This window comes from Dendronephthya gigantea, unplaced genomic scaffold, assembly GCF_004324835.1.
Source record: "Dendronephthya gigantea isolate DGI-Jeju-01 unplaced genomic scaffold, DenGig_1.0 000026F, whole genome shotgun sequence".
Classification (NCBI taxonomy): Eukaryota; Metazoa; Cnidaria; class Anthozoa; order Malacalcyonacea; family Nephtheidae; genus Dendronephthya; species Dendronephthya gigantea.
Genome location: NW_021163036.1, coordinates 1,715,994 through 1,737,611, shown reverse-complemented (window position 1 = coordinate 1,737,611; position 21,618 = coordinate 1,715,994). Strand labels below are relative to the sequence as shown.

The 21,618-nt window shown below is 37.0% G+C and overlaps 1 protein-coding gene across 8 annotated transcripts; it reads left to right on the top strand.

The window, feature by feature from the left end:
• Positions 1-806: 806 nt before the first annotated feature.
• On the top strand, positions 807-19,139 carry LOC114523054 (histamine H2 receptor-like). Of its 8 annotated transcripts, none has more exons than XM_028543872.1 (6): positions 807-946; positions 8,224-8,330; positions 16,096-16,146; positions 16,217-16,569; positions 17,188-17,294; positions 17,503-19,139. In XM_028543872.1, exons 4-6 carry the CDS (start codon positions 16,273-16,275, stop codon positions 18,251-18,253), a joined length of 1,155 nt encoding a protein of 384 aa, XP_028399673.1. In that variant the 5' UTR covers positions 807-946; positions 8,224-8,330; positions 16,096-16,146; positions 16,217-16,272; the 3' UTR covers positions 18,254-19,139. The 8 variants fall into 8 exon arrangements, with proteins under 8 accessions (XP_028399673.1, XP_028399675.1, XP_028399669.1 ...); XM_028543874.1 differs by having other exon boundaries at positions 8,187-8,330; positions 16,106-16,146; XM_028543868.1 differs by having other exon boundaries at positions 8,187-8,330.
• The last annotated feature ends 2,479 nt before the right edge of the window (positions 19,140-21,618 follow it).

The following is a 21,618-nucleotide window of genomic DNA, read 5'->3' as shown; positions in this document are numbered from 1 at the left end:
TTATGCACAATAATGATATGCCTAATCATATCTCCGCGTCTCAACTGACTTGATACAAAAATTACACTTCCTTTACTGAATAAATATCAGCAGTGTCTTACGTACGACTCTGTCCTTTCCATACTGAAACTGTCGAAAAGCTAGTTTCGTTTATGTTTCCTCCTGTAATAACACGAGATCAATATAAGATATGAACTTTACCAGAGATCTAATAAATGAAGACCTAAGAAAGAAACCTAAACTAAAGGAAGTTTTTGATTCTTACACAGCAGGGCCTCTTTAATAGAATGAACGAACATATCAGTATAAGTTAAAGAATCAAATTTTTTCCTTTTAGATTATAAAATGTTTGATAATACTTATTCCTAGAGGTCCAGTAAGGATCATCTCTTATTGATCCAGTGTTACTACAGAAGGAAACCTAAACTAACTTTATTTATACTGGATAGCTCTATCAGTTCGAAAGTGTTCTTCCTAGAGGTCCAGTAAAGATCATCTCTTATTGATCCAGTGTTACTACAGGAGGAAACCTAAACTATTAAAACTAACTTTATTTAAACTGGATAGCTCTATCAGTTCTAAACTGTTCTTCCTAGTGGTCCAGTAAGGATCATCTGTTATTTAAGGATCATCTAGTGTACAGCATGGATATGTGTGTTCTCTGAGGTCGACAAAAAAACATTTGATTGCCGTCGCAAAACTCGTTCTATTTTTAGATTGGATAAAGTGTAAGTGTTCTGGAACGTTTCCTCTGAGTATGTCAACACAAAAGGATTGAATATCTTCGAAATATTAATCAAGTGACAAAGAACGAAGAGCTAATATCTCGCATACTTTGAGATGTTTGCGTTAGGTTCTGCGTGCGTGGTGGATAAGCTTTGGTTTGTTTTCTCCTTGGCGATGACACTCCGGGAATAAAGAAAACGGAAAGAAAGTTGAACCGTTGGTGAGAGATTTTTTTATATATTTGTAAAGTGGTTGGGCGCGCGCAATTAAAGCAACAAACGAAATATTATAATTTTGTTGTTTATTCACTTTATATTTGCTTTTCTTCGATGCGCGTTTCAATTTTTAAGTTTTGTTATCACCCCCATGGTAGCAACGCTGACTTATTTGGCGTGTTTATTATTTAATGCCAGCCCCAGAAGTTAACGCCGTGCCCGATAGTATCTGTTTGTTTACTAAAATGATATGAACCTTGCGTTCCCTTTTTGCCTGATAAATCTATCTCTTCTTTGATAGTCTTTTTCATTCATTTCTACTTGTGCAAAATCGCGCGTCACTTTGTGTCTTGGGAACAGAAAGTTGTGATTTATGATATGTAATTAATATTCAAATTTATCATAATTCCATATGGTCTCTCTCAAGTTGTTGCTACAGACGGGTTTAATAACGGTTCTCGTTTGATTTTAACCGAAATTCATGGTCAGAATTAACTGATCTAGCCAAAACCTTTTGTTTAGCGATAGGCTTAGCTGCACACTCCGTTTCTTCTTGTAACGGATAAGCGGCCATGTTTAGCCTCAGATGCAGTTTCCTGTTGAATGATATAGTAATGTCATTCTCGTTCTTGCATGCTCTAAAATATATCCAAGCCTTTTTCTGTATAATTTCATTTAATCTTTTGGGCTAAATAAGGGATGGCAGTGGTTTAACCTCGTGTAATAGACTATACTCCACGCAAACTTGCGCCCAGACATAGATTGGCCATAATCACAAAACAAACATTCTTAAAATGTTGAAAGATTGGTTTAACCTGTCATACGTAACAACTTGTTTTTTGCTTATAAAATGCACCCCGATACCCACGGAACAAACGGTCCAATTAACATACATACTCAGGCAATTATTCGGTAATTACTTAATTGACGAAAAAGTTCATCAAGAAGGCCATGCTTCTCCCCCTGAACCGTCTTGATGAAACAAACAGTTTCTAAGAAAAAATTCATTGTCAATCATTCCGAAAATGATTTATAATTGATTGATTTTGACCTTCCCTTTGTGGTTATCGTTGATTCTTTATCTTACAAAAAAGCACAGACTCATGCGTAGTTTGGAATGAAATTCGAACCGTTTTCAAGCGATTTACGTCTTGTGTAAAAGTGAAACGAACGATGAATATTTTAATGTGGACTTGTTGACGTAAAGATTTCCTAAATCTCCATTTTGCTGCCTATCAATTAGTCCCTACCCTTGAAGTATCTCGGGTTTCACTATGGAGAACATCGCAAAGTATCCGATGAACGCGACGTCAGAAATGATCGCTGTTAAATGTGTGAAACATTGTTAGCGACCAATTATTCACTAAGCAATTATGTAATTGGTGCGATGATAATAGTTTCGTAGCGGGGTGTCAGTGTACGAGGTGTGAGTTAGTACGACTACGACTACGAGATTCGTCATTCTTGCGCGTTGTTTGTTACGCCATCAGCCAAAACTTGTAGTCGTTGGACTTTCGAGTACGAAACTTGCCGAAAAAGCTCGGCGACTACGAGTATGGGCTGACGGCGTATGCAAACAACGCGCGAGAATGACGAATCTCCTACTCATTGTGTCGTATTCGTACTTCTAGTCGCTGCCAAAGCTTCCCAAATATGCTATTTGTGGGAATCTTCATATTCAATATTCACCCTAGTTACAGTTTTCATGTGAAGTCTATTCTTTGGTCAACAAACCTAGCTAACCATCGAAACGGGTGGTAAGACCCATTTCTCGCGGAAGTTATTAAAACTAATAGTAAATAGTTCGCCACATACGACACACATTAACTACTGAATAGGCAGATGCGTGATTACGGACGCCGTATGCAACACAGAGCAATCGCAACGATGTGGAAACGTGCCTTTTCTCTTTGCAATGTGGCGTTCACACACACAACACACGTGTTGCGCAACTTGCCTTTTGCGCGATTTACTCTGTTGTGCGCAACAAGGTAGATTTGCATAATCGGCGGACTGAGAGATCTCCGAGAAGATAAATTCGTTAATGGCATAATTGATATGCTTGTAAAAGCAATTATCTCAGCACGCATGACGTATACTCTTCTGGATGATATATTTTTAATAACGACCGTGTTGAAAGCAATCATAGCAAGTTAGAGTCGTTAGCACGTCCGTTAATGAATCGTATAAGACGGAACTCTATTTAACCTACACAAATGATGCAGAAGGGATCCCGAAAGTTTGCTGATTTCGGGTGAAAATAATCAGTTATCATTCCCGAGTTATTACAGTTGAAAATCTAAATAAATAAGTTTATTACTTGATATCTCTATCACCACCAGAATGTGCTTCCTACAGACAAAACTAAGGGTCATCTCTGACTGACCTTTTTTCTAAGGGGGGGGGAGGGGATAGCAGGCAGGTAGCAAGAGATCTGTCTGAATGGCCACGCTTTGTTGATGATCTTCAGATTTTTCGATCAATTTGAGAATTAATTTATAAAAATTAGCACTTTAATCGCTGTATGAATCTATGAATTCAATGATTTCGTAAAGTACGTTAATGAAATGAGAATCTCGGAAATATATATTCGTCTAAATCCTAGATTTCAATAAGATATTCCAAGTGAAGTTTGAATCGGTTTCGGCTGGAAGTATCTTCATAGTATATTTTATTCAATAACGCCCCACGTTTTACAATTGTCTAGTTGTCCATATTTGTCTATTCTGGGAGAACCGGCCGGAGAAGAAGAATTGAAAAAATTTCATATTTTTTACTGTTGAATAATTCTGTCAACTGCATTCATGATTGAATAATGAGATGATTGCTTGCTTCTCAAAAGACTAAGTATTTATAACAATCGTATGAAAGCAATGCTGAGGATTCTCTACATGAAATGTAAGAATATTTCTCAGAGTTAAAATGCCCTTTTCATGTTTCATGTTTGCAATGAGTTTTATCATTTAAATCGCTAAAAAAGGGAAATAAGGTAATTAGTCATATCTTTTGCTATTTCATTTGCATACTATATAAAAAAGGCTCTTAAGCATCTTGACGCCAATGACTATGTGTATGCTAAGTTGAGCCTTCAGCCTTGTCTGACATAGCAAAATATATACTGTTATGAGCGTATTTTCAATATATTCATGTACTTCATGTCCTTTCCTTTGGAGCTGCAAAACAGTTCAGCATCCGGTGAGGATGTATACTTGTTAAATATTAAATAAGCAAGATTGGACACAGTTGAAAGAGGAAAGCAGCAGATTACGAGTAAAAATTATTTGTCTATGTCATCATCATCATCATTAAAGCCGGGTTAGTATTGTATATTTGGCGATATTAATCCATGACAGGTCAGATGCAGAGCCTGCTGCAATATCTCGCGAGCCATATTTGCTTTGTTGTTCTGCCATTTAGGGAAAATATACATACATATGAGAGTTTTTTCTTTGTGGCTGCTCCAATGAGAATTTTCTCTCGTCTTTGAGTCCACGAACAGGCGGAAAAGATAGCGAACGTATATTTTTTCTAGCAGAAGGCCTTGTCATGCATTGTTTTGAAAAGTGAATTGACGTTCGCTGAAGATTGGGCGTCAGATAGAAAACAGGAATTTTTTCTTTGTTATGCTAAAATTGTATGCCATTTGGAGTTTTTCATGTCAGTTTTTTTTTCACAGGCCTGAGAACGCTTGCTGTCGCGGTAGATCAAAATGTGCGCAGATGGATATTTCGCGGGCGGCGCTATCCGTGCTAATAATGGTCATTACGTTCGCATATTAATCAACTAATTACATTTATACCGCTTACTAAATGCGCTGTAACGAATTAAAACTCCTTCGAACTACTAAAGCCTTCTTTATCATAATAAAAACAAGTAAATATTCGGATTTCACAAAGAACCGAACGAATTGTGGGCGGTGAGAACTTGTCTAGTTTGCCTTCGTGACAAATTCTTTGCAGATACCCGTCTGTTCATTAATTTTGCACGAGTTCCGCTATGATTTAGTTTAATAGAATTTTATTGAGACTGACATTGTTTGAAAATTAATTTCATGCAGTTTAGATCGCCATAGGGGGTAGACGATCAAGCCGTGTCCTTATCAAATCATGATGGTGGCTCCGGACACAAAAATAATTCAATTGAACGCCGGTTTTGTGGAAATGTTCCGCAATTTTGAAATGTTTCCAATAAACTGTAAATTATTCACGTTGCCGTGTCACGTTCTGCCAAGGTCTTTCAGTGTCAATTTTCGGCAGATTTTAATAAAACCTTAATGTATTCATAAATTCTTAAAGCTATTTATACTTTGAAAATTTTGAATGTATGCGTGTGTTATCAAGTTTGACAGCTATCATTGTGGACGGTCACAGCCAAAAACTGAGTGCACAGTCGCTCGTATTCTTTAATTTTCGTCTCTCTTGGTATGCCTATATCGTGAACCTGACGAGGATTTTTGTTATTAGAAAACCTTTGCGATCAAAAGTTACGTGGTGAAATTTAAAGACCAAAGTAAAAGTGAGTTTTCTACTCTCAGCTGTCCTCAGTCTGTCTAAACTACTTAGAAAAGATAGTTAAACGTGAATCGAGGACCAGTGTATGTAGTGTCTGAATTACTTTAAAAGAATATCTCAAACCAGTCAAACATGGTATTCTATATAATGAATATATATAGGTATAAGTATTCTCCAAAAAGCTGTCGTGGTTTGTGTCTCAACTACCTTTAAAAAGATTCTACAATAAGCTGTCGTGGTTTGTGTCTGATTCTCTGCATGATAAAGATATATCAAACGTGGTGGTCCAGTGTGGGTTAGTAGATATTCAATCTCCAATAAGCTTTTGTGGTTTGTGTCTGCATGAACTACGTGAAAAAGATATCTCAAACGTGAAGGTCCAGTGTAGGTAGTATTCCATAATATAAGATTTTACTGACACTGTTATAGCTATAATGTCTGAACTACCTGAAGATGAGCATATCAAACATGTTGGTATAGTGTAGGTAGTATTTTACAATAAGATGTACTGGTTAGTGTCTATATATTATATATGGCTAAGTTATAAAATGAAATAAATACTCAGAGTCACATGTCCTTTGTCCAAATAATTTTGTACTCTAAAAAAACAATGCCGGTTTTGTCTGAGACTTAGTGTTCGCGAAGATAACATCACTTTTACGTCAGCGATGGCATTGCACACTACACAGCGAGATATATAGAAAAAATCTTTTTCGTGCCGCACTTGACTGTTATATTGAATTAATGATAAACATGAACTGTCATTTTTTTAACGTTATCCAACTAATATACCACTTGCTACAGCTGAAAAATTAACTGTTCACAACTATATATTTTTCTCTGCTGTTATCATTTGGTTCCTCTTTGTCGTCTGAACTGTGCATGTATTAACAACATTCATCTGTGATGTCAAATTCGTTGTTATTAAAACCTGTACTATAATATATTGCTTTATACAATGCGTATTATATACATTTAATTTATTCGAACTGCATACTTAATTTAAAAGCGCTCTTATGTTTAAACAGCTTGCAAACTTGGAGCTTTTTTCGTGTGAAAACTTTTCATATAAATATATTTATGAAAATCGGCTAACTTAAGTGTTGGTTGGACAAGTATTTTGGACCGTTTGTTATGGACTTGATCGATAGAAAGCTGACAGTTATATACGACCTTTTCGTAGATTTATGGTATCTGCATTTCTAAGTTCATCCATGCAAGCAAGTTTTGACGATATTTATTTATTGCTTATTAATTTCAACCTGTTACCAAAAAGATATAAAATGCACACAGTTTGCAAATTGTCTAGACTAGTGATAATATTGGGGGTTATAAAGGCAATTGTACTCGAGTATTTTGGCATTATACGCTCGAAAATATCTCAGTGATGAAGAGAGAACTTCATCTTATGGCATTGATAGCATTGCAACTCTTGAATGATTTCATGAACGTTTGTAAATGAAAACGAGTTCACAGGAAACGGTCACTTTGCACAGGTGCACGTTGCTATAAATAATTACTGTGGCTGTTGAACGCTTTCGTGATGTTATTTGCGTTGATTTATAATAATTTAAGATGTAAGTACAATGATTTTACTGGTTATTTTCCTTAGAGTGTGTGTGATTCAGATGTTATTTCTCTAAAAAGTGGGCAAGTAACATTGGTGATTTCTTTCAATTCTTAAAAGACGTCGTTGAGAAACATTATAAATCTGATGGTGATATAAATTCTTTAAACACAAAACAGATTTAGTTTGGTTTAGGGTTCCCTCCTGTAGGGACACTGTATCTCCTGCATGAAAGTGTATCTGTGAAAGGTACTCTGCGAAATGCAGTCTGCATGGAATAGGGTCATATTAACGGTGGATTAATGACAGATGATCCTTACCGGATCTATAGGAAGAACGGTTTAATTTGATCGAGCTATCCTGTAAATAAGCAGTTGGTATAGTTTGATAGTTTTAGTTCTCCTTATTGAAGCGCTACAGCCGGCCTATATGCATATATATAGAACAGTATTTCTCAAAGTGATATTGTTGTCACGTCACAACAACATCACGTCAGCAGATATTACATATATTGAATTGCAGCCGCGAAAACAAACATTTGGGCATGTACGGATGTACCCATTGTAGTTCTCACAAAAAACTTTAAAGATAGCTACGGCTGGGGTGAAAGCTCTTTATAAAAACATTTTATGGCGAAAATAGATAACAAGTTACGCTATATAAAGAAAACAAGCCACAAGCCCTACAGAGTTGCACAATGCGCTTGTAACAATCTGTTTGCCAGATGTGTTCCACAGTCTGTGTTTAGTTTGATCCAAATAACGTCTATGGGCTTCGCTTTGGCTACGTATTTATAGGATAAGGCTGTACACGAATGCTACAAAGATGAAATGCCCAAATTTCGCAGGAAATGGTTTAGAAAAAGGAACTCGAATAAAGCAATTAAACACATATGGTTAGCCCATTAGCAGTAAGGTTATTGTTTGAAAGTGCTGTTAAAACAAACTCGCACACATTCTGTAAAACCTCGGGGGGCAATAAAGATAACGAAAGGCAAATCTAGCTTTGTTAAGACGTAATAGGGAAAGGATTCCCCGTCAAAAGGTCTACACATTTGCCTGGTTTAAGGTCTCGTGTAGAGCAAGTTACCGCGAGAGATTTAACACGGCAATCAATGATTTATCCGTGCCATTATCTGATTAAAGTTACTTCATCAATTTTCTGCAGGAATTCCAATTTGGCGTTTTGGAATCGCTTAATATAGCGCGTCGATTACGCGTCCGCAGATGGTGTGAAGTGCTTGATCCTTGAACATATTACCAAGGAAGTGTCCCAGAAGTGGTTATAGTTAGAGGATTTTGACAGATTGAGGTGAGCGTTAAATATAGTTCCATAAATTTAGCAAACAACGTCTAATATAATATATGTGTATTTCAGTTGAAAAGTTCATATTGCATGGTAATCGAAGTAAAAAGGCGTTTGATTGTAAGACCTTGATACTAACTAAGCTGAATGGTCTATTTTAAGGACTTACTGCATGCGAATACTAACATAAGTTAAGTGCGGAACATCCTTAGTTGTATTGAGGTAATACACTGTACAGTTCGTGATCATTAATTAACAATGCAGTATCCAAGAGTGATTCAATGCTCAAACTTAAAGCATTCCGGAATCGCGTGTAAATTGCGATATACCTTTGGACTTCGGTCATACGTTCTTCATTGGTTTAGCTCCTGCCTTTAAATTTACCGACTGATATCATAAAGTTAACCGTAATCTCTGAGCTGAACATTATCAGATGATAGAGAGGTTACTAGTACATGAATGATTTTGAATATGATTTGCCCAGCTTCGAGTGACCTGTAAACAGTTGCCTTGCAGGGAACTAGCGGTAACCCGTTAGCTCTTTCAGAAGTAACAAGCTCGTGATTGTGAATTATCTTTCTGTGTCAGTGGTCATCTTGAGTTCTTCTTTGAGTCTATATAGTCAGTGAATCACAAACTTATAGTACATTCTTTCTTGAATGTGAGCTATTATATCTCAGTAGAGTATAGTCGATCTGATATTGTACTTGTGGGAGACTTCGGCTCTGCTGTGCTAAACGTTAAACATCGTTAAATCGATGAGAGTTCTAGTATGTGTACTTAAATGTGAGCTATCTTAAAGTGGCTGGTAAATATTTACCTCACTGCCTACTCTGGTTATGTTGGTTATATATAGGATAAGTACAGACTGTATATATCGATCTATACTTGAATGTGAATTTCCATATAGTTGAATGATCGTTTTGAGATCTAAACTCACTGACTGAGTTACAATGTTGAACATGCAAACCTACACTTAACTTTGGTGATGCTTTCGGATGCGAGCCTTAAATTGAACTGAATCTTAGCTTGCACAGTTAAGCTCAGAGGGCAAATTAGTAAAGCACTAAAACACTACACCGGCTGTCACTGCATGAGTACAGCTTCATGCACAGATCATGTCGAATCGATTAGTTCTTCATTATATTCCTAAAAATTCCATGCATGGTACTGGATTATATTATATTATAAAATCACTTATGTAAAAAAAACATTGATAGCTTTCGGTAATGATGCTAAGGTGACTTTTTATTGTTTGGACTTTTGTCTTGATGACTTACTTCATCGATAGAGGAAACGTTCTATGAATTATAAGAAATTTTAGATATTTCAGAAAATCGTAGTACAATTGTATAAATGATGAAATGTTTATTGAACTAAATCTAGGGTGTTGCCAAGGCCACAGTGATTCTATTCGATACAACATCAGATTACTACTCAAAAGTCAGGTTTTATATCCCCGTGAAGACGCATGCTTCATTACAGCATCGCGAAACGACTTAACCAGTAAGCTCTGTTTATCATTCTCAAGAACATGCAGTGATCTCTATTTTATAAGGATTTTGAGATTTTGTAAGATCACTTTGGCTGCAAATCCTATAAGTCTATTATGCAATCGGATTAGATCTCGCCTTTTATATAGGAGGAGATCACGACCTTTGGAAAATGTTCAATGTTTGACTGAGCATCCCGGCAATTCGATAAATAAATAAGATTTAAGTTTATTACTCTGATGCATATGTTGAAATGTGGTGAAATGTCTTGAACTGCAACATCTGGATGAACCAAAAGCCGATTGTCGGGGTTGATGACACTGGTGGGTGTATATAAAGCGCTTAATATGATTGCTAACAGTCGTGTCGTGTGTTTAATTTGCAATAGGTTCGCAGCAAGGGGCTCTGTGAGTTTTATACTCATATATATAGAAGATTGTTCAAGTCAGAATCTCAAGTTGAGATCTGTTGGCGGCAACAATAGGAGCGAGCAAATTAAACTATACTAGACTCACAAAAAGTTAAAGAAAACACTCCCACTTTACAAACTTGGAAAAATGCTCATTTGCCTGATTAGTTGACTTGATTGTCTCGGGGGGGGTTTCACTGGCTGGAAGTCCAATTAGGATTTTTTTTGCGCGCGGACAGCACCCCCTAGAAACGTCTAACATTTAACCCCCCCTATACTACGCAGGCCAAAAAAGCCAGCATGCAATCTTTATCTTTGAACGATAGTGCAAAGATACACAAAAATGCCTTGAAAAAAATATTTATAGATTTGATAACAATGTTCGATGAATTCACTTTTGGGGACAGCTGGCATTAAATTGATTTACGATGTAAGCGATTCACTATAATATACAATCATCTTAGAGTGAAATACTAAGTGCGTAAATAGTTTAGGAGAAGAATATGCAAAGTAAATCAAATTCATTGATAAATAAATATTGTGTTTTATGACAATGCGTGGCTAATTTTGACGTGAAAATGAGCAAAAATTGAAGCAAGACAAAAAATTTTAAACCCCTGATATTTCAGCAGAATTTTATAGACCATGCAGGGATGTATATATAGTGATATATACCGTGCGAATTCATTTGTCATGGAATATTTGAGAATATGCTCAGCTTCCAGAGTGTAGATTGATATTTGAGAATATTCTCAGCTTCTAGAGTGTTCACTTGACGTAAAATCATGCACCTGCAACACAAGTGATTGTCAAACTTATGCATCAATTGGCTATATAGGCATATATAATTTTTTTCAATTGAAAACTACACATATACATAGTCGCTATACGCAGAATCGATCATGCATTCAATATCATAAAAGCTGGGATACTGGACCTTCGACGACAACCTGAACTGTCTTTTTAACGTTTAAGCTAAGTACGGGTGTTAAACGGGCTTTTAGTCAGGAACAAAGTGCATCTTTTTTCAACCATGGAACAAACACTTGTGCCGATTTTTACCATGGCTACCCGTCTCAAAGATAGACAGTTTTAAGTGCCTAAAGGTTTGTCAAAGCAAGTGTCATTTTTTGAACTTATCTATAGTTCTATTTAAAGCATATTTTGATCGTTGTTCTGTGAAAAAATAATCTTCATTTAATATGTTCGACTTAATCCCGATATAGACATAACGCTATATATATGCATGCAGGCAATACAATATTGAATTGTGCTATAACCGTCTTATCTTGAAAATTTATAGGAGGATGAACTAAAATAACAAATAAATAAAGGTGGAAATAAATATAAAAAATAATGAAACGGTAGATTCCAAGTAGGAGGAGGGCTTCATGGATCATGGATAATGTAAAAAAAACACAAACAGCGTTGCGTATTCACTGATTAAATTCACACATATTCCACGAAGCCCAGACTGTATCATTGAGGTACAAATATGATTCGATACTTAATTTCGCGTAAAAGTATCTTCACAATAGAGAAGTTACTAACTGAAGGCAAATTTTCTGCCTGCAAATCGTTGCAGCATGCTTCAGTGTCAGGTTTGAAGTAGTATGACGTTGGCGATTTTGTCATTTTTGATTTCATGATAACGGTCGTCATGCGTATGACTGTGGTGGTACAGTACAGTTCGTTATTGTGGGGAACGAACTTAGACGACAGGAAAGCACTGAAGACAGTTGGCTGTAATTTCTAGCAGGCGAACGAAGCTTAAAACATGAACTACCCCCTATTGTGAATTGTGTAATATGCATGTTGACGTTGTTTTAAGTATAAGCAGCTCTTTAAGCCGATTTTCGCTAAAATATATCCGATTAATTACCATGGTAATGTATATTTAAGCATGCAGCAAGCGTGAAGCGTCTACACCAGGTGCTTGGTTTTTAGGAAAATCTATCAAAAACTTTAGTCATAATAGTATAGCAGTGTAGTATAAATATTGACGAGTAGTACATAACGATAGTTATATCCTAATTTCTCTATATGCGGATAGATTTTTGACTGCAGAATCTTAAAAACAGTTGTAGGAAGATTTTGAGCTCCATATCAGGAAAGCGTCAATCAAGATTGGCCTTCATAGAATTCGATAAGAAAGTATTGTATGGTTTAAAAAATGCGAAGAGAGGTTGACTCTCTGAAAAAGGAAAACATACATGTATTGTGAAACTCATTGAAACTTCAAATGCTGAAGAACGAAGTGAGTTACTGCATAAGAGTTCAGTGAGGGAGTGATCAATATTGCCATATGACAGGACCGCAGGTGATGTGATTGGGGTAAAATTATAGTTCATGATTTCGTATATGAAGGTAACTCAACTAATTATGGCTCTATTATGACCCTGACGTATTCCTGTACATATTGCCGTTATCCATCTTGCAAAATTTATGTTCTATAGTCTAGATGTCTCAGTAATACCTTAAAGTGTGATTGATCAGTATTGCTTCTTCATCTTCCAGTACGAATATAAGCATTCAATTTTATAACAATATAGCGTCAGCTGACAAAATTTGAGCGTATTTGCATTATCGAAACCAGCCTCCCCCCCCCCTTTCCCATTCACGTGTCTGGGTCGTGTCAAACGCATGTCATTCATTCACTTGTAAGAAACGAACAAAACGCTATTGTTGAAATGACATACCACGGCTTAAAATGTGTTCAAAATGCTTGTCAATTTTCATCGTTTGGAATTGAAATATCGTTTCAATACTTGTTAGAATTAACTCAGGGGTTAATCGTTAAGATTGTTTGAACAAAGTGTTGCTACGTCATCTGAGCAGATGCTTCATTTGTTTAGTGCATGCATGAGTGCGCTGAATCTTTCGCCTCGTTTAAACTGAAAGCATCGTTCGATTTCACTCTGGCCAATTTCAATCAAAGGGCAGATAATTTAAGATCGCTGCATGCAGTCTTTTTTTTCCAGACAAAGATCGCCGATAAAATTAGTACACAGCACGCTACATAGCACATGCCCTTCCAACGTCTGAGTGAGTTATTACGAACAGCGGACGTGAACTATCTCATGAGGAATCTCGTCCAAGCGAATAAAAAGATAAAGGCAATAATTATACCATGTACGTATGGCTCCATAGAAATAAACAGGTCGGCAGGCGGTCTTATCTGTCCAAAAGCAGCTGGACAAAAAACAAACAAACTAATATTTGCGTTACGCGCTTGATTTCCCACAATTTATGCCACATCAAAAAGTTCAACTGATAAATCAATGTACACATATTCCTTGCACAGTTTTTGACACTCGCTGCATTCATTTTCGTTGTTTTTGTTCCTGTTATGACGATTTCATGTGTAGAAAGTGTTTTCGCGACTCTGACAATTCATGTGGATGTGTGCATTGAGTTTTAAAGAGACCTAGCTAACTTGGCTGTAAGTGTTTTTTTTTTAAATAGCCATACGCGAATACTCCACATGAATAATTGTGATTAGTTATATGCATTCCTGTGTGTCTGAATTTTGGTTTTTAACTCGATATACATCGTCTGATTCGAAGCCCTGTCATCGGATTTCTCGTGGTCTAGATTACGACGTTTGGTAGCAATGAATTTCCATTCAGTGATCAATTTCTGTGTTTCTCTTTCCGTATTTCTCTTTTTTGTCTACGGCCATGGAATACGGATGCGGATGGGGGAATAAATGTGATTGGGGGATGGGGAATAGGAAAGAGAACTGAATAAAATGAGGATATGCTAGATGATAAAAAGTAGATGAGGGGATAAAGTGCAAATTAGTGACAAAATGATGGATTTCATCCGAATCAGGGCGTGATTTTCTGATCATCTTAAGTTTGATCACAACTCGTCAACAACTTCGTGGTAGATAGAGAGGGAGGAAGGTTCATGCACTAAGGCCGGCATTCAGCAATTTATTTGGATATTATCCACATTGTGAATACAATATAGCTACGTTTAAAAAGATCCTGAACAGTAAACATGCAGTATCAAAACGAACAAAATCATCAGCATATATACAACTCGAGCAATTAAGATTTAAGTAAAGCTCCAAATATAGGGCCTAGGTCCTAGTCTAGGCCCTAGTCCACCATGCATGTGACACTCACGTGTAGTCGATTCACTTCCTTAATTGTCAGTAACCAATAGGAAAGCTTTATGAATGCGTGGGGCTGCTCTGATGCACACAGGTCAATCAGAAATAATGGAAATCCCTTTGCAAACAACTCAAATTTTTCCCAAAGAACTTTGTTTCGTCATATGCGATCTGTCAATGGCTGTATTTATTTATATAACCTTGATGTCCTTGAGGTTATTATCGCACAGCGTAACTCGTACTTACTATTTTAAGATTTTTCATGTACCGTTCTATGGTTTTTTAATGAATTCTTGTTAGCTTAGACTAAACAATACGCAAAACCCAAGTCGTATATTCAATAATGTTTATTGATAAGTATCGAATTTTTATTACCCATTACGCTCATATTAAATCGAGGCTTTTTTACCGAAATTTTTTTATGCTGCACTTTTTCATTAAAATCTTATTATAAATGAAAATAATTTCAAAGCTTTAATTTCAAAGTTCTCACGAAAAAACTTCATCAGTCTAACTTAGAGATATTAACTCTCTATATATGAATAAACTGTATTTATACCTCGTATATATATCTAGTTGAATTCAGAATTTCCATATAGTTGTCTGATCGTTTTGAGATCTAAACTTACAGCTGACTTTATAACTGACAACGTTGAACATGCAAACCTACGCTTAGATATCTTGTGATGTTTTGGGATGTGAGCTACCTTAAATTGACCTGTCAATATGTCAATATAGAGAACGTGTTATTGAACGACCGAACCGACTTTAAGTGTTGAAGGAATTTGGGAATAATAAAGTTGTGGTCTGCAAGCAGCGTTATCAAACTAACTTTGGTAAAAGATACAGTAATTATTTATAGAAGTATATATATTTATTGGGCAAATATTAAAGTTAATTCTGCCGTTAGTTTACACGATTTGAACGGCTTGATGATGTATTTGCATAAAAAGCAATAAAAGTAAGATAAGTTTGAATGAAGGATTCATGAAATATGAATGAAACGGTCAAACAATCGTCTGAAACACACACAGATTCAGAAGTAGTCACCCTCTTTCCTTTATTGCTAATTTTTCAACCTATATATATGTAAATAAACGGTATAAAGATTTAAAAAAACGCTAGATAATATTGTGAACGCGAAATGGCGCTCCTTTCCGCTTGACCAATATCTTCTCGAAGCAAAATGATTTCGGCGGGAAAGCATAGAACAGTAGAATTCAACTACAATGAAATATAGATGGAAGTTTTCAATTAGTCGACCATATAAGCATGCATATAGCTGGTTTAAAACACTATACCTCTATGCTGGAGAAAGGAGTATAGCTCAGAATGATGCTACATATAAGAAAATACTTCGGTTGCATAGATTTAGAAAGGATGATGTGAAAGCTCTCCTAATCATTCATTTGGCCGTGTTTTTTTCGCGAGAGCCACGGCTGTATAAACACGCTTTCTTATGCAGTAACTTCAAACATCATCAATCTTCAGATAATAATCTAAGACAGATATTTCAGAATAATATACAATAATTAAAAAGCTTTTATCATCTCAACTGACGAAAATTATTCTAATCATGACGGAATATTCATTACTACTTCATATACAGACATTCTCATCTGATTGAACTGCAAACACAGAATTCATCTCGGATATTTAAGACATGTCTATTTATTAATTCTCTTTCCATGCAGAAGAAGCAGCGAAATTAATCATTTTGTTATCAATGTTAATAGACGTTCTTGTCAGTTCGTTTCAGGCTCTGGACGAAGGAACTTGGCAACTTTGACGTTTGCGAAGGTGGGCTTTACGCTTGTTTTTCTTGTATTTTCTGATAACCAGTATTTGACGTCACACTTCTTCGTTTTAGTTATAACCTCGATACAAGACGGAAAACATTTGATATAAAAGAACAAGAATGATAGAATGATAATCCCAACGTCTGCCGCAATTATGGATTCAAACATCTCTCACAAGCCGTTTGCTAATTCCACACCTGAGTTGGGAGGTAGCATTTTCAAACCAGCCTATGATTCCTGTCTCATCGCTTTAGCAGTTTGTATTATCGCCATCAATGTCCTTGTCGTCTATTTGTTTGCGACGAAAGATTACCTGAGGACGAAAACCAATAGTTTTTTGGTCAGCTTAGCTTTGTCTGATCTCCTGACGGGGTCGTTGTCAATTCCTCTCTTCCTGACATGTACGACTACTTTGAAAGCGCAGGTAAGAATTTTATCTATATAATATGATTAATATCCCATCTCCAATACCTAAAAAGGTGTTCTACAATCTGTGCAGTGTATCGGCACTGTTCTACAATAAGAGCTGCATTCTACACTATCGTGGTTTGTGTCTGAACTACCTGAGAAAGATATCTCAAACGTGGTGGTCCAGTGTAGGTAGTATTCTACAATAAGCTGTTGTGGCTTGTGTCTGAACTACCTAAGAAAGATATCTCAACCGTGGCGGTCCAGTTTAGGTAATATTCTACAATAAGCTGTCGTGGTTTGTGTTTAAACTACTTGAGAAAGATATCTCAAACGTGGTGGTCCAGTGTAGGTAGTATTCTACAGTAAACTGTTGTGGTTTGTGTCTGAACTACCTGAGAAAGATATCTCAAACGTGGTGGTCCAGTGTAGGTAGTATTCTACAATAAGCTATCGTGGTTTGTGTCTGAACTACCTGAGAAAGATATCTCAAACGTGGTGGTCTAGTGTCGGTAGTATTTTAAAATAAGCTGTTGTCATGTTTTGTGTCTGAACCCCTTGGAAGAATATATATTTCAAATGTTGTGGTAAATGGAGGGAGTTTAAACAGTACATCTTTACATGTTTTTTCAAGATATGCCTTGCATCTGGTTTATTCTATCGTGGTATAGCGGTGTCTACCATGGCTCATATAATGGTTGTGACACTGGAAAGATACGTCGCAGTAATGTTCCCAATGAGGTAAGAATCAATGCAATTAACGATCTAGATAATATATACAGTTTATCTATGTCTGTGTCGTATTACGTTGAGGGCTAGCGATCGCTTCCTTTGGGGGCGAAGGAAGGGCAACTGGGATTTGGGAAGAACAAAAAGGAGGCCCCACCCTTCCCTCCCTCTTCGGTGTCTTGTTGTCATGACCATAAAACTAATCTGGATCTTTTTTAAGGTACTATCGTATGGTAACCAAAGGTCGTGTGTGGTTCTTTATTGCTTCAGTATGGTGCTTCTCCTTGTTTTATGCGACTCTTCAACTAGCTTGGTTGAACGTTGGCAATCACAATCTTACAAATGCACAATTGCACAGAAAATATGAGAAACCTTATAACCTAATAGGCGTGTTCCTCTGTTTTGCCATCCCTCTTTGTATCATGCTATTTTGCTTCAGTCGTATGTTCCTCGTGATTCGTCGACAAGTGAAACGAATCCGAAAACAAGCCGAACTCGCTGCCGACCCTCGGAATCGCTCGATTGCCTCCGACAAGCGAGCCCTGGTTATATTCGCTGCGATGTTAGGAATTTTCACAATATGTTGGCTGTCTTGGTATATTATGTTATTTCAAGCTCAAATAGGAAAGAATGCGTTCTTGCCTGAGATCTTATCAGATATTTTAGACTTCTTGAGATTCGGAACAAGTTTCTTCAACCCAATGTTGTATACATTTTTGAAAAACGATTTCCGGCGTGCCGTGTGTTCCCTGCTCAGAGATCATTGTCAAGATCATTGTCCGAAGTACCCGATATTTACCCCCAGACGGGATTCGGGAGCGTTTAGAATGACTCTGACGACAGATACAAACGGCAAACAGACGACATTGCTGAATGGAGACTCCCCAGACCAAAAGAAGAAGGAGAAGTTTGATTCTCAGGAGATTCCAGTCAAGCAGCCTGAAAATGAGCAACTGATTACGCATGTGTAAAGTTATGATGTCATGCGCACACTGACGATTTGCGGGGAACTAAAATGCGGTTGAAGTGACTATTTTCTCAAATGGATGTCTAAAGAAGTGTCTTTTAAATATTTCAGTGTTTTATCTAATATTAACAGAAATCGGTGAGGGCATTTCTTAAGATCGCTAATGTTCCAAATTGCTGCCTTCATCGTGATCTGAAATCATCGACTTTAGGTTGTCAAGAAACATTCCGCCATTATCGTGTGAAAGTCTACGTTTTTTATGATATCAGAGTTCCAAATAACCCTGCGTCATCTTCGCTGCGATGAAGATGTACAGCTGTGTGGTAACCCAATTAGTGATCCCATTTATGCAACATGCAAAACAACTTGTTTGTGAGAGGGCAGACATTGATATCACAACATGAATAATAGATGGAAGCGAAAGCTGCCGCAAATGGCGCAAAGTCGCACGTAACTCCGGGAGATTAAGTTAGATTAACGTACTATAAAAAAACCGATCTTCAGAAATACCGTGAGACCCATGCATCATGTTGTTTAAGAAGGTCTGGGACTTACCGCTTTCCTGTTTTTCGCGGAGAAAAAACAGAGTGACGAGCGGTTCATCGTTACCCTGTATGTATCCATCATTACCCTGTATGTATTCATCGTTATCCTATATGTACCCTGAAATGTTACTGACGTACTTTTCATAACCTTAGATGTACATAATTACTATTTTGATGAGTGAAAATATTGTGGCAATGTAATAAGTGCATATGTTATAAAAATTTCACAGCTTCTTGTAATGAGAATTATGAGGCAAAATTTTAATCAAGAATACGAAATACAACCGTGATTTCACCAACGCCTTCCGGCCGCCGCCATTTTGAATTTGGACTGGGGAAAGTATTCGGGGGTTAATTAAGGTTGTTGTTAGTCGATGTGTGGTCGATATAAATTTTTTTTTCGAACCATTTCTGTTCCATAATATGTTTAATAACAGTGTTTTTTGTATGTAAAAGAAAAATTTGGAAAGCATGGTAAAAAAAAAAATTGGGAAGGAATGTAAAAACACCCAAAAGAGATCATCCAGCCTATGCCACAATCTAACCTGGTTATACAACCGGCTGCAATATTCAGCATAGTTACAACTACGAAAGGTGCAAGGCGATTGCTATAGGAAGAACTCCCCCCCCATAACTCACATCTTAACGGCCGTCTAAGGGGGAGATGCACTACGGCCCCCAGACCATGATGTATGTGCACCTAACCGTTACGTCTCAGTGAGAAACAGAGTATGCATCGCCACAAGCCTAGCGCGTCATAGACGAATCAGCTACAGTGGCTAGCCCTGAGAGCGAAGATAAATTTAACGTATTTAAGCTTTTCCTGGTCTCGGGGGGCGGTCTCTAACAAGTATATGCATAGAAAACGATTAATAAGGCACACGCTTGGAAATGATATTCTTTTAGTGTTTTGAAACAATCCTTGTTGGTTTTTAGTTTTTAATGTTAAAATAATCGTCATTCTCAAAAGGAAACTCAATATAAATGACTGAACGGCTTAGTTTTCTAAAATGTTTTGTTAATTTTGTGCTTAGTATAGCCGCTTGATTCGCCTCTTAAATTGTCTTTGATAAGTCTCAAGAGGTCTGAAAACTTAACACGAGTTCCCGTAATGGATCTGAGCGTAAAAGATCAACAAATCATCAAGACTGTTATCCAGTTTATTGTAGCCTTGGGTATTTGTCACAACCTTTTTGAAGGAGTAGGTGCAGTCTTTAAACAAAGAACTCTGGGTTCAGCTTATGTTACCTGCGTGGTTCGATTCATTGTGGCGAGGAATAGAATGGTCGCAGTAGGTTTGTCTACTTTCTCTACAAGTGCCGTTCCAAACTTCGAAGTTATGTATTTGAAATTAAACAAAGTTGGATTTTATATGCAATCAATTGGGAATAACAATTGACTGTGCTCTTAAAATGGCCATAACATGCTGTGTTTCTTGTTGTGGAATGAAAATTTAACTACAGAAGAATTCAGGGTGATTCATCGAGATTATGGTCTACCATTGGGATATAACCTGGATTACCATACTGCACTGGTATACCCAACAATGGTGGAGTCTTTGTACAAACTATCTCATGGATCAGTATTAATGAATAAACTAAGTCCACAATTAGTAGAAAATCGTGAGTTTTTTTCAATGTCAGATATTTTGAAATATGAATTTGAAAACTCGCAGGGAAAGCCAGGGGATTTATCCAGACTTTTGATTGACAGTTCTCGGGCTGAAGGCACTAACGAGAATGCAGAGTTGACTGTCTGAATGTCTTTGTCGCTGTTTTACTGCTGTAAGGTTGATGAAGATGTTTGCTGTTTATGAATGATTTCTGGTATTGTACTATTGTTTAATTCAGAGACTCAGCCATGCAGAGACTGGGGAGAGTATTCAGGGGTCAATTAAGGTGGTTTTTAGTCGATATAAATTTTTTTTCGAACCATATCCGTTCCATAATATGTTTAATAACAGTATATTTTTGTATGTAAAACAAAAATTTGGAAAGCGTGCCAAAAAAAAAATTTGGGGAAAAACACCCAAAAGAGATCATCCAGCCTATGCCACAATCTAACCTGGTTATACAACCGGCTGCAATATTCAGCATAGTTACAACTACGAAAGGTGCAAGGCGGTTGCTATAGGAAGAACTCCCCCCCATAACTCACATCTTAACGGCCGTCTAAGGGGGAGATGCACTACGGCCCCCAGACCATGATGTATGTGCACCTAACCGTTACGTCTCAGTGAGAAACAGAGTATGCATCGCCACAAGCCTAGCGCGTCATAGACGAATCAGCTACAGTAGCTAGCCCTGAGAGCGAAGATAAATTTAACGTATTTAAGCTTTTCCTGGTCTCGGGGGGCGGTCCCTAACAAGTATATGCACAGAAAACGACTAATAAGGCACACGCTTGGAAATGTCAAGATTTAAACGCCTAAACGTTTTTTAAGTGTTTTTAGCGAGAAATTTTAGTGTTTTGATATTCTTTTAGAAATTTTAGTGTTTGATTCTGTTTTATTTATCGGGAATATTAACGTTCGATCTTTCTTCCTTATTTCAAGATTAGAATCTGTGTGTTCCGTTTAAAAATGGGGAAGAAAACGTTGTTTGAAGTTGGCGCATTATTAAATAAGAGTCCGATCGGCGGGAAATTTTGTAACCGAATTATAGAGCCGCCATACTGGACTTCGGAGTTTGGACTTCGTGTCTACGGATTTTCGCATTTTTCATTGTTAATTGTTTCATGTGCTTGTTGTCGGCAGTTGTCGGTTGTTGGCACCATTTAGTCCAGTGGATTTATGCCACAAACCTTGCGCCTGCAAAGACGCCTC

What these genes read in the sequence shown, in the direction of transcription:
- LOC114523054 (XM_028543875.1), top strand. Translation starts at nt 16,273, where the DNA reads ATGATAATCCCAACGTCTGCCGCAATTATGGATTCAAACATCTCTCAC. An exon ending in CGACTACTTTGAAAGCGCAG is followed by an intron (nt 16,570 to 17,187) that starts GTAAGAATTTTA and finishes TGTTTTTTCAAG; the next exon opens with ATATGCCTTGCATCTGGTTT. An exon ending in GCAGTAATGTTCCCAATGAG is followed by an intron (nt 17,295 to 17,502) that starts GTAAGAATCAAT and finishes ATCTTTTTTAAG; the next exon opens with GTACTATCGTATGGTAACCA.